The following is a 13,223-nucleotide window of genomic DNA, read 5'->3' as shown; positions in this document are numbered from 1 at the left end:
AAAATGAAAAAAAAAGAAAAAAAAAGAAAGATAAGATGGCATCATCCGCAAACTGCAGATGTGGTGACTGCACCTCCTGCTGTAGCCCAAAAACCCTAACCAACACCGGCCCACTAACTTGTGGAGTAACTGACTAAGCACGACTAACACGGATAGGTAAAAATGGTGACTGTGGATCACCTTGCCCCAAGCCTCTAGCAGCTAAGAAAAAAAACTCCTGGGGGACCCATTGATGAGGATTGGATAGTGCTAGCACTACACCCCTGATGCAGTTGGGCGATGGATTTAGAAATCTCTTTTGATTTTCTTTCCTTTTTTAGACTTAGAAATTAGTTTGTGGTATTTTATTTAGCTTGGATTTTTATTTCAGTTTCTATATAGGTTAGTTTCCATTTTTAATTAGTCACCAATGTGCTGCTTTGAATTTTCTTTATAAACCATGTAATACACTAGTGAAGACAGATTTGAGGTTTTAAATTTTGAGAATTGAATGGTGTTTCCATTGTTTGAAACAATGGTTGCAGTAAGCTGCCAATAGCTTCGCTTCCTTTGATCATCTTCCCCTCTTCCCTCTCTTATCTTCGTCTTCTATCTGGCTCTATTCTGTGATCACCCCCTTTGCTGGAAAGCCCCTGTTTTGGGCGATAGTATCTGGTCCAGAGGAAAGCTTCACTGAAGTTTTAGGTCCCATCGATTGACCCTATCAGTTGGGTTGAAGGTAGCTTGTGCCTACACAAACCCAAAAGCAGCTCCTCCAAGGCTTGCTGTTGCTGTGAAGAGATCCAAATCAGATGTGGATCTGAGTTCTGCCATCGCCAAGCCTAGTTGCTGGTTCAATACACGTTCAGATCTGAACTGTCGAGGTTTTCTGGTCTGTCCTTGATGTCCTGTCGTTGCGACTCGTCGTTTGGTAGTTCAGGCCAAACCGAGGCCTATCAGCTGAGTTCCATCAGCCGAAACCAGCAAGGTTTCTGCCATCTGGTTAGCGGCGTGAGAAGAAAGAAGATGACTTTTTTCTTTTATTCTTAAGTCCCCTAATTAGGCATATTTACAGTGAACCCCTTATTTTTCTAAACCTGTGTTCTAATATTCCCCTTTCTCTTTGGTAAATTCCAGAATACACCCCTCTTTTACTTTTCTATTCCAGTTGACTCTATTAGGTATTTTCCACTCTTTTAAGGGCTTGAATATTCCTGAATTTGCAAGATTGCCCCTCAACCTTTAAATTGAGATATTTTATCATTCTTGTGGGCCCTGACGATTTGATTTCAATCTTTTGGAACCCGGATCCGTATCAACCCCCTAATCCAGCATCTCCATCTAGGCCCAATAATGTAAAGAGATCAGGTCCACGACTTTATCTGGAAAGCAAACATTACAAGCCTATGGATGATCAAAATCCATGTATTATTCTAATAGAATATTAAAGTAGCTGGTTGTGCATTATATGTTACTTATATAACCAAACCTTTGCATTAAAAATATTATTCTAATACTTAAAATGAGTTTTCAATCAGCTTCTACTTGCTTCATAGACTTTTCCATGGTGGAGGGCCGGTGGGGAAAGGGAAGAATTTTGAGAGGAGACTCAGAGTTGCAGGGGGAGAGGGACTCACACAAGAAAAGGATGTTGGGGAGAAGATCGCACACTCACTTTTGACCACACAGGCACTCACAAACACTTCACTATTCCATTCTTTAAATCTGAATTCTAGTTGCACGGTTATATGGTATAATTAATAAAAGAAACCCAACATGAAAAGGAAACTTACTCTAATTGGAAACTCAAATTAATTAGGAGATCCTAATAGCTATCTCCTATTGCATATTAACCCCAAAATAGAAAAAAATAAAATTCCTAAAAGATCCTACTAGACCAAAGACCCAAATAGGGACCCAATTTATCCCCATTTTGATAACCAAATCGCTTTGGATGGTAGTGCATCTGCGTCAATTATGCTATCATTGTATGTCTTCCCCTCCAGCAGTTGTTAATTCTTCTCAGAGGTGATGATCAAATTGTAATGATAAGGGTTTATTATTAGAGTTCTTTCCTAGGGGCATACTATGTGGTATATCTTGTTTATTTCTTATGGAGCAAGACTGATTCGACACACTTATTTAAGTGCAACACTAGACCATATAAAACATTTTAACGGACAGTTTGAAAGTTTACATAGATCCATGTATTTCCATTTGTTGAACTGCCTATCTAATGGGTGTGATGAACTGCCTTTTTGAAGGCTGTGATGGCATCGGTCGGTTCTGGAAGCAATGAGCTGAGTAGATTTAGTGATCCGCCAGGAGATGCTTTGTTGGATGATTTGTTTCAACCATTGGACAGAAATCAGGAGGACCGGGTATCTGAAGCCTCAAAATACGCTTCTTCATCACATATGAAGCAAGGAACTTCACACGATGGGGGATCAAATGACCTGGCAACAAAACTCAAAGCTAGGATGGCTCAGAAACGGTTGGAGAATGGAACGGGGCAGGCAAATGGGGGAAACCTGTTGCGCATCATGATGGATGTGATTGGTATTGACAGTTCGGTATGTTTTATGGATTATATGGTACATCTAAAATTGTTCTCATTATGTTTCGTCCTTGACATATGATGCATTCTTTATTGAGCAGGTGTTTGATGAAAAATTGCCTGGAGAGAGCCTTTTTCCCCTACAGGTGCTCATTATTCTTTCCATTCTGAGTTGTTCCATGATATAGGTTTACTTTACATTTATTTCATAAACTGATATCCAACTTACTAAGGAAATGTAAATTATATGGTTTTTTGAATGCATCACCTGTTATAAACTTTTCTCATATTAGGCCATTACTAGCATAATAGTGTCATGTTGCATTGATATGGATTCTATTTTGCATTTAAACCTAGTTATATAAATTATCATTACTGTATTACATATGACTATTAATGCATGCCTAAGCACATAGGCGAAGCCTGGGGGGCGCCTTGTCGCCTAAGTGCCCTCCAATGCCTTGGGTCACGTAGTTGCTTTGACAACTAATGCTTATCCCATATAGGTGAAATACGTCATAGTGATTTTATTTGTGTTGCATTAAGAGGAGCAGTGTTCTTCTGACATGTGATGAGAGTTCTTTGGGGGATCTAACCTGTGGTTAAAATTGATCTGGTGTTTAACGCTTGAGGTTTATCATGCAAGAATGTTAGATATGGACATGGTTTTCAGGTTCATTATAACATAAGCCGACACCTCTTCTAAGAGGAGCCATGTGTTGAACGCTGGGAAAGTCTCTCTCTCTTTTTTTCCGAGCAAAGAGCTAAGAGAATAATTTAAGGAAGAGAAACTCCTCCCTAGGAAAGGGAAATTTACAAGACAACGAGGTGGATGCACCTGCCAGGCATGTGACACATCTGAAACAGTCTCTCCTTTTGCCAAATAGTGAGCCTCCCCATTGGAGTCAAAAAGAAATGAACCTAAAATCAATAACAGAAAAAAACAGAACTCAAAAGAAACAATGTCTTCATCAAGGTCACAGACAAAGCCCTGTAATCTATGAATTACAGAAAGATAATCACTCAAGATTATCAAAGTGGTAAGAGAAAGTGCACGAGCGAGAAGGATCCCATCTCTAATAGGCTCGGCTTCCGTGGCAGAGGCAGAAAAACTGGAGCCAGTTTTACATTTAGCAGCAACAAGGGCACCCAAGTGGGATTTGATAAGAACTCCTCTGCTTCCTTTTCACGATGATGCACTCCAGGCATTATCAGAAGTAACAATCTAGTGCACAGGAGGAAGACTTTTGGGACAGTCATACTCAAAGAAGAGGGGTCTTGTTCCAAGGAGGTGCCTCTGGTACAGAGTTCAACTTCAACAGAGTGCTACAAACGGGACTACAGGAGAGTGATGTCCCTTCTTGATGTTTTCTCACTGATAATATCTATGTGAAACTTTTTTCATAATTTCTAGATCCCTTGTTGATGCACTATTCAGTTGGCAAGAGGAGAGCTTGCGGCTCTTGGTTGGACCAGTTTTCTCGTTCATTCTGGTCCTTTTTACCAGATCTGGTTCACCTAGAAAATTTCCAAATTGTGTGGTTGTTTGATTAGTTATTAGTAATTTGTTTTTACAGGTTAGACTAGATCTCTATAAGTCCTGATCTGTTTTGAGTTAGTTTCCTATCCACTGTTTCTCTGACAGAGTCCTAGTAGTTAGAGGGACCCCCAAATTCAGCTTGCGGAGTTTTCTATTCTGTTTCTATTTTATTTTATTTCCTATTTCAGTCCATGATTGGTTCAGTCTTTCCTGAACTGATCATGACTGGGTCTTAGCAAACTTTACAAATAAGTGTAAAGAAGCTACAGCCTCCCCATGGTTACTATGAATAAGAAAGAAGATTTTTCTCTGCTGCTTTGCTGCTCTGTGGATTTCAGGCTTTCATCTGTGGACTCAGGTGTGTGGACTCTTGGGAATTCAGGAGTGCTTCTGCTGTGGACTCAGTAGCATGTTTCTGTTTTGGATTCTGCAGGTGAATCAGGTGGATTCCTGATTGTCATTTCTTTTCTTCTCTCTTTTCCTTTTTGCTAAGAAAACAGGTCAGAAATTCTGAACTTTCTTTATCCTGCGATTTCTTGTTTAGTGGAAATTCTTTTCTTTTTGTTTCAGATTTCAGTTCCAGTTAATGAATCAACCCATGCTTAAATACTATGGGTTCTTGTTAATCAATTGGCCTTATCATTATTAGAATCAGATTCTGTTTCATTCTTTTTTTTTCTCAATTGAATTATAGAATTCTGCTGCAACTTAAATTCTTAAATTCTATTTTCTTGGTCTGGTTTCTTGACTTTGATTTCTGATCTATTCGTTTCTGGGTTTCTGTTTCTATGATAAAGTTCAGTTCGTATTTTCAAAATCCTAAGTGCAAATCGATTCAGGTCTCCTACTTGCACCCAACTTCTTCAAAATCTAGATTTTTTGAATCTGAATTCTGTGTTTTAATTACTGGTTCTGTTTGCTGATTAATTACTGATATTAATTAAATCTTTGCTTCTGTTTGAACCATTAAAACCCTAGAATCGATTTCCCTGGTTTCTCTGGGTTTTAAAAAAATCCTCATTCCGTAAGGATTCTTCCATATATTGTAATATAACTTCAGATTGGATCATACTATATAGTTGTGTTGTACCTTCCAATTTTAAGCCTTTGACCCAAGTTTCTGCTGTAGCAGTCTGCTTTTGATTAAGATATCAATTGTTCTCTGATTCTGGGTGTTCCCTACTTTCCTGTGATTATGGTTTACTTGAGGTTTCTTAATTCCTAAACCTTAGGTGACTAGAAATCCCACACCTGTGGGAGAAGATCTGCATGGGAAGGGTAATCGGCAGCAGGCCTTCTTTAATTCTGGCTAATGGATTATTGCTGGCCTTGGTGACAGGGACTCTGGTAGGATGTTGGGATTTCTTAAATATGAAGTCATTGTTATTGTTGCCGAGTTTGCTGTATAGGAGCTGAGAGTCTGGGACCTCTTTAAGCCTATGGACATTAACGAGTTACAGAAATCATTGATGCCTTTTGATGCATAAGACAAATGACCAGATGGTTCAGATGATGATTCCAAATTTCTGGATGAGACAAGGGGAAAAAAAAAAAAAAAAATCACAGGGGTATCATAGACATTGTAGAAATTATTGTCCGGGAAGAGCATGCTTGTTCTTTGTGTTAGAGATTAGAGGATGCATATTCGATGATGTGCAGACGTGGGTCACAAGTTAATAGCTCTTCTTATGACTATATAATATATGCGAAAACTAGCTCTTATTGAAGATCAGTGATTGATAGTCAAAAGTCAGTTGGGGGCCAGAGGAAAGGGGTCAAACATTTTGAAGGCAGTTTGGAAGTCTGCAGTCTCTGCTATGGATGACAGTTACAAGATTTTGTATTGGCTTTGTTAATCAAGCTGTGGGTTCAAATCTGGAAGGGTTGACGGTCTGTTATTGATTATTGTTTTTTGGTCTTTCATTTGCTACTGCACCTATTGGGAGTGGGTGTTGCTTCTCTTGGAGCATGAACTCTTATTTGTTGGATCTTTTGTTTCTTTGGGTGGGCCAGGGTTGATGGCGGTTGGATGTATTTTTTTTTTTGGATGAATAATGTATTTTCTTATTTTAATGGAGGAAGATTTTCTGTTTTAATTTATTTATTTTGAATAGAATGGGGGAAGTTTGCAAGCTACTAACTAGTTGTGTTAGTGGCTTTTTGGAACTAACAAGTTTTAGTGGTGGAAGTTCCATTTTTTAACAAAAACATGGTTATTTATCTCATGTCAAAGAGGTTGATGTATTTAATTATTTTAGTTGTTATTGCTTCTGGATTTCTTTGTAGGTAGTTTACTAACATTTACATCTGTAGACTTGCAAAATGAAACTTGATTGTTCACAATTTAGCAAATAAATATGATGTTTCATCCCAAATTGATGCCAAGAAAAAGGCATTGGTTATTAATTATGGTAAGCTGATCAGACTGGTTTGCTTGAATAACATCATGCATTTCCTCACTTCAATCAGGATGGCGTTTGATTATAATGCTTTCCATATTTTGTTATTCTCAATCTCTTAAATGTTATATGAGGTGCCTAATTTGTGGTAGTGTCTGTCAAACATCTTTATAGCATGTTCACTCCACCTAAGCCAGTATTCCCTGTGGTTCTCATTTTATAATTGTTCAAAATAACTCTTCCATCTTTCCAAGATGATTCCATCCTACATTGCAATCCTTTGATCATCAGAGTCTTGACACATTTAGAACACCCTTTGTCTTTGAGTAGGGTGCTTTAACTTGTGGTAGTTTCCTCGTCAACCGTCTTTTTAGCATGTTTTTTCTTTTGGTATGAATCTTTTTAGCATGTTAACTCCACCTAAGCCAGTATCCCTGATGCCTTATAATGAAAGGACATGAGTGAGCTCTTCTGTCTATTTGGAATTCATGATTCTACACTAATGTTTTCTTAAACAATAGCCTATCCCCTGCAGATTTTTTTAAAAACCCTCTAAAGTTACCCTCTTACAGCATCTAATGGATGGAATGCTAGTTTCTAATTTCTTTCTCTCCTCGTTGTAGAAACGCCTGAAACCATTGTTGTGTGCATACTCTCTCCTCAGAAGTCTTGCAGTCTTATTTTCTGTGGTACTCTTTAAGCTTACAGAAAAGGTCTCTCTAATTTTCAGGTGATACACTTCTAAAGGTCAGCAAATGCAGCCATAGTATCTTTGCATGAATATATATATATATATATATACTTGCCGGAGAAGACTTAGGCAGCTGGCTCCACGGGGAAACCATCTCTGTTGATTTTCTGACGGAAATCTATACAAATTTGAGTCTCTTAAGGGCTGAAAGCCCTTATTTTCACGAGGCCTTGGAGGCCTTTTCAAATTCCTTTCTAAATATTTTTTAATTTTTTTTTTATTGGTGGGGTTCGTCATTTTAATTTTATATTTCTCCTTTGAATTACTCAAAAGAATATCCTATGAATTTCATTTCGCACCGGAAACTATTCTAGGAGAAGTTCGAATCCGTTCCGTTTGGATATTGATCGGTCTTGGTTTGACATGGTTTACGTGTTACTGGTTCCCGGAAGAGTCAATATCTCCATTAGCTAAACCCTGGAGCAGATGTGCAAGTGTATATATATCAGTTTATCATATTATTATGGTGGCTTAGAAGCTGACCTATGTAGTTCTCAAATTCCATCATATATCTTTCTCTTACATTATATGTTGTGAAAAATTGACTGGGAATGATATTTGGTCAGATTTTATTATTATTATTATTATTATTATTATTTTATTTTTTATTTTTTTAAAATTATCTCACTTACCATAGCTTCTGGTACGGTTATAGATAAGGCTAACTGCCTAATATTAACGCTGGCCATTAAGTTACCTTATATGTCTCCATTGTCAAATTTAGGCTGTTGAATTTACCAGATTAGTTGGTTCACTGAGGCCAGAAGAGCCAGAAGATGTGATCGTCTCTGCCTGTCAGAAGCTTACTGCATTTTTTCATGAGCGCCCCGGGCAGAAAATTGTCTATGTTACGCAGCATGGTTTGCTCCCTCTAATGGAACTACTTGAAGTTCCTAAAACTAGTGTAAGTATGCTATCTGAGGGCTCTGACTCCTGCTTTCAGTGATTGGTTATAGTCGCCATTGTGCTATTCAATGCTGTTTGAGGAGTAAAGTATGATGCTATCAATGTTGTGTGTTGCAGGTTATATGTTCTGTGCTTCAAATGATAAATCAGATAATCAAAGACAATACTGATTTCCTAGAGAATGCTTGTCTTATTGGCCTGGTAAGTCTAGGTATGCATCTATACCAATTTTAAGTGATGACATTCTCCTGTTGACTCCATTGAGACCCACCACCACTAGTGTTGTAACTTTGGCATGTCGACATTCTAGAAGTCGACTGGTTCAATCTAAAGCAAATATTAGCTCTGGATTATTCAAGCAGTTTGATCTATAGAATTTTCTAGTGAAAGACAGGATAGCAGGATCATCCTTCAACTTGATACTTGGGTCCTCCTGGTGCACCCTGAAATAGTTGGCCTAGAGAACAAAGAAGCTGTCATCATTTGTTTACTTTCTTCTTCACTAGACAATTTTTTTATGCTTGATTGTGGGTAGTCATTGCCATACTAATTGTGAAATGAACTCACAGATACCTGTTGTGATGAGCTTTGCGGCTCCTGACCGTCCTCGGGAAGTCCGTATGCAGGCTGCATATTTCTTGCAGCAGCTTTGTCAGCCAAGGTGTACATCTCTTAGATTTACTTGTTATTTAGCCTCACATTCCAGTGCATCAAATTCTATTGGATTTTTCATTCAGGATTAATCAGGCTAGATTCTGTCATGCAGCTCCTTGACTCTGCAGATGTTCATTGCTTGCCGTGGAATACCTGTTTTGGTGGGCTTTCTGGAGGCTGATTATGCAAAATTCAGGTTTGTACTTATCCATAGTGTGTCAGATGTTCTTCACATTCCATGTCTATGCTCCTAGGACTGGCCTTCAATTTGGCCTATCTTTGCTCCTATATGGACACACATTCTTTGGGTTAAGACTGTCCTCTTTTTATTTTGCTTTTACTTGGCCCGTATGTTAAGTTGGTATTTGTCTTTGGAGGTTTATACGACTGACCTAGGTTGAAACCACCGGCCAATGACCATTCTGCTTGTCCAGCTAGAAAGTAGATATGCAAAGAATCTTATTGATCTGTTCTGGATTTCTTTACTACCAACACAATTTCGTAGAAATGATGGTTAGGCTGCCAGGGCACTTTCTTTTATTTTCTCTTGATGTTTCTAAGACTATTCTCCAGTAGTAGAATTTTGAAAATTTTCTCTTTCTTTTTGTTTTTTTTTTTTTTTGTTTTTTTTTTTTTTTTTTTTTTTTTTTTTTTTTTTTTTTTTTTTTTTAATATTTTTGTTACTTATTAATTGGTTTTTTCTACATATCCAGGGAAATGGTTCATCTAGCTATCGATTGCATGTGGCAGGTCTTCATGCTCCAGCATTCAACACCTAGAAATGATTTCTGTCGCATAGCTGCGAAGAATGGTATACTTATTAGGCTTATTAACACCCTTCATAGCTTGAATGAGGCCACTAGGCTCGCCTCAGTTTCAAATGGGGGTGGATCGATTCCTGCTGATGGTTCAGCTCAACGACCACGATCTGGTCCATTGGATTATAATCATCCTGTTTCTGCACGTTGTGAAACACCACCTTCTGGTGCAGATCTACCTGATATGCTGAAATTTAGGAATGGAATCACTGATCATCCTTCCTCATCTGGAACATTGGAACCATCACGTGCTTCTGCTTCCCACTCTCAAAGATCAGATATTAACCGATCCGATAGCAGATACTTTCCTGGAGACAGTGATAAACCTCAGTCAAGCCATGCTGTAATGGAAGCTTCAGTTGCATCTCCAGAGCCAGCAGGTTTGGAAAATGTTGGGAACCTACCAACCAAGGATTCTGCTTTGAAAGACTTGGAACTCTTAGACCTACAAAAATCTGATCATTCTCGGCCAGAAGCTGACCTTTCTAGACCACAGCGGGTCAATAGCTCTGCTAATAGACTATGTTTTGATAAGCCTCTAAAACAGATGGAAAATGCATCAAATGGGGTCCCCACCACGTCAGCTAATCAGCAAGACCAGGTTCGGCCTCTTCTTAGCTTGTTGGAGAAGGAACCCCCATCTAAACATTTATCTGGTCAGCTTGATTATGTACGCCACTTCTCTGGGTTGGGCCGACATGAAAGTATACTGCCTCTGTTACATGCACCTTTGGAAAAGAAAACAAATGGTGAACTAGATTTCTTGATGGCAGAATTTGCAGGTAATTGGTTTTACTTCATACAGCTTTCATAAAGGTGAATTGTTTTAGGTAATTTATAGAACTTGTTATCCGAGTTTAACTAAAATATATTTGGGAAAGTATTCGTTCTGACCTTCCTTGATTAGGCAAGGGGTTGGGTTTGGGGACCTTGATATTATCATCAATACAATATAGGTAAAGCAGGCATTCATGGTTTTGCAGAGGTTTCTGTACGTGGAAGAGAAAGTGGAAATCTTGACCATACTCCAAGACTTTCACACAAAACAGTAACTAAGAAGGTAGGACCTCCAACACCAAATGAGGTTGCTGTCTCAACATCTGGGATAGCATCTCAGACCGCATCAGGCGTCCTCTCTGGCTCAGGTGTCCTTAATGCTAGACCAGGAAGTACAACATCTTCTGGCTTACTTTCTCACATGGTATCAACATTGAACACCGATGTGGCTAGGGAATATCTTGAGAAGGTTGCTGATTTGCTCCTTGAGTTTGCTCAAGCAGATACAACTGTAAAATCTTACATGTGTAGCCAAAGTTTGCTCAGCCGTCTTTTCCAGATGTTTAATAGGATAGAGCCTCCGATTCTGTTGAAGGTTAGTTCAGAAGCTCATTTGATAATATTTCTTCAACTCATTTAAATATTTCTAATATATAACGTTGCAGCTCTTTTTCTTTTTCCTTACTGCAGTTATTGAAGTGTATAAACCATCTGTCTACCGACGCAAACTGTTTAGAGAATCTTCAGCGGGCAGATGCGATCAGGCATTTGATTCCAAACCTTGAACTCCAAGATGGGCCTCTTATATCTCAAATACATCATGAAGTGAGTATTCGTGTTTTGAATTTATATTTTTGAGTTTTGGACTTCTAGAAATAAATAGGAGATTATATACATTTTTGGGCAGAAAGTCTTCAGCTCTCTCAACAAAAATAGGATCTTTCTTCGGGTTTGAACCATGATTGCTTTCTGATTTAGACTAAATATTCAGAAGTGCTGAACAGTGAAGATCTTGAGCTCTTTCTTAGGAACAAGGTGACGAAATTTGACTCAGCAAAGGCCTGAAGCAACTTTGACTTGATAGGTTCCTGTCTTCTGTTTTTGGCTTTCCACAACCAAATACAGAATATAGAGAATAAGGCAGGGCTTATGTTGGTCCCATATTGTATTTTCAGCCTTAATGAAAGCTCAATGCCTTCATATGTCTATGTGCTGAACACTAATTTTTGTTCTTTTTCCCTTTTATACTTTATTCTTTTAAGAGTACAAAAGGATTTTAATTTCATTGTTGCAAATCATAATCTCTTAAAACTGCAAAGTGGTCCACTTTGTCATGGTGATGGCTAGTGTCTCTTTACTGCATTCTATTGAATAATTATGTAAAAGTGTTTGCTAGTCTCCCCGAGGATTAGTCGAGGTGCGCGTAAGCTTGCCCGGACACCTTGGTTAACAAAAAAATGTAAAAGTGTTTGATCTAATTTTATTTTTTCAATTTTCTCCTTTGCATTTGTATTTATATTGAATGGTAGCATACTAACATTCCATTTAGCTGAAGTATAAATCATAGTCTAGGAATGAAAGGTGGAAATCTGTCCCTGTAACTGAGCTTCATGGTAGTTTTTCAAGTTTCTTCTGAATGATCCATTGGTGGATTTTTTCTGACTAATTTCCATTATTGAAGGTCCTTAGTGCATTGTTCAATCTCTGCAAGATCAACAAGAGGAGACAGGAGCAAGCTGCTGAAAGTGGAATCATTCCACACTTGATGCGTTTCATCATATCTGATTCACCCTTGAAACAATATGCTCTACCACTACTGTGTGATATGGCCCATGCTTCCCGTAATTCCAGGGAGCAGTTGAGGGCTCACGGTGGGTTGGATGTGTACTTGAGTCTATTAGATGATGAGGTATGGTCAGTGACAGCTTTGGATTCTCTTGCGGTCTGCTTGGCACATGACAATGACCACAGAAAAGTAGAACAAGCTTTACTGAGAAAGGAAGCAGTCCACAAATTAGTGAAATTCTTCCAAGGCTGTCCACAACAACATTTCGTGAACATATTGGAGCCCTTCTTGAAAATGATCACGTATGTGCCCCCTCTCTCTCTCCAGCCTTTTGTTCTTCTGCAGTTATCTTTGTATATACCTACTTGCAAGTTGATCAAGAATCTGTGCTTTTCCTGGTTGCAAGTTGATCAAGAATCTATGTTTTGTGGGCATAGTAGTGGATTATTAATAAAACCCTTTATGTACTATTTTTGTCCTAAAGCGGTGTGTTCATGTTAGTTTGTTTTTTATTTTTTATTTATTTAAAGAAGATATCTAAGAATTATTAAGTAGACTGAATCAGAATTACTAGCAGTATAATGCTACATGTTATGCCTATGTGGAAATTTATAGACCAACTATTATATGGGACCACTAGTAGATGTCCTGGTGCAGAAAGTGACCCTGCTGAATTATTCTTCCAATCTGCTATATCCTGGACCATTACTATTCTTCTCTCTTAGTTTGTTCTTCATCATTTTACATCTAGTCAAGTCAATTTTTGGCATTGGAGCTGCTAGGTGCAACACTGTGCTGTTACTAGACTTCTTGTTGTATCTTATCCAACGGGCTTCCCTTTCATCCATGAATTGATTTCTGTTGCTTTTTCAATGTTCATAACTAGCCAATATTTTTTTTGGAATACAGTAAATCATCCCGGATAAATACAGCATTGGCCGTTAATGGTTTGACACCATTGCTTATTGCAAGGCTTGACCATCAAGATGCAATAGCTCGCCTTAATCTGCTCAGGTTAATAAAGGTGAGATTCTCCTGCCCCCCCTCCCCCCCCCC

At 38.4% G+C, this 13,223-nt stretch overlaps 1 protein-coding gene across 5 annotated transcripts in view; it reads left to right on the top strand.

Moving 5' to 3' along the window:
- The window catches only part of LOC122076944 (MAP3K epsilon protein kinase 1-like), a 41,181-nt gene that overhangs the window by 26,775 nt on the left and 1,183 nt on the right, over window positions 1-13,223 (top strand). For all 5 annotated transcript variants that reach the window (XM_042642614.1, XM_042642613.1, XM_042642612.1 and 2 more), the window contains 11 exons: window positions 2,244-2,552; window positions 2,638-2,682; window positions 7,951-8,130; window positions 8,250-8,333; window positions 8,702-8,793; window positions 8,899-8,982; window positions 9,500-10,386; window positions 10,588-10,976; window positions 11,072-11,206; window positions 12,063-12,469; window positions 13,077-13,191. In XM_042642614.1, the coding sequence (XP_042498548.1) occupies window positions 2,244-2,552; window positions 2,638-2,682; window positions 7,951-8,130; window positions 8,250-8,333; window positions 8,702-8,793; window positions 8,899-8,982; window positions 9,500-10,386; window positions 10,588-10,976; window positions 11,072-11,206; window positions 12,063-12,469; window positions 13,077-13,191 (2,727 nt within the window). The remainder of the gene's footprint in view (window positions 1-2,243; window positions 2,553-2,637; window positions 2,683-7,950; window positions 8,131-8,249; window positions 8,334-8,701; window positions 8,794-8,898; window positions 8,983-9,499; window positions 10,387-10,587; window positions 10,977-11,071; window positions 11,207-12,062; window positions 12,470-13,076; window positions 13,192-13,223) is intronic.

This window comes from Macadamia integrifolia, chromosome 4, assembly GCF_013358625.1.
Source record: "Macadamia integrifolia cultivar HAES 741 chromosome 4, SCU_Mint_v3, whole genome shotgun sequence".
Taxonomy (NCBI): domain Eukaryota; kingdom Viridiplantae; phylum Streptophyta; class Magnoliopsida; order Proteales; family Proteaceae; genus Macadamia; species Macadamia integrifolia.
This window is presented reverse-complemented; position numbering and strand designations above follow the sequence as displayed.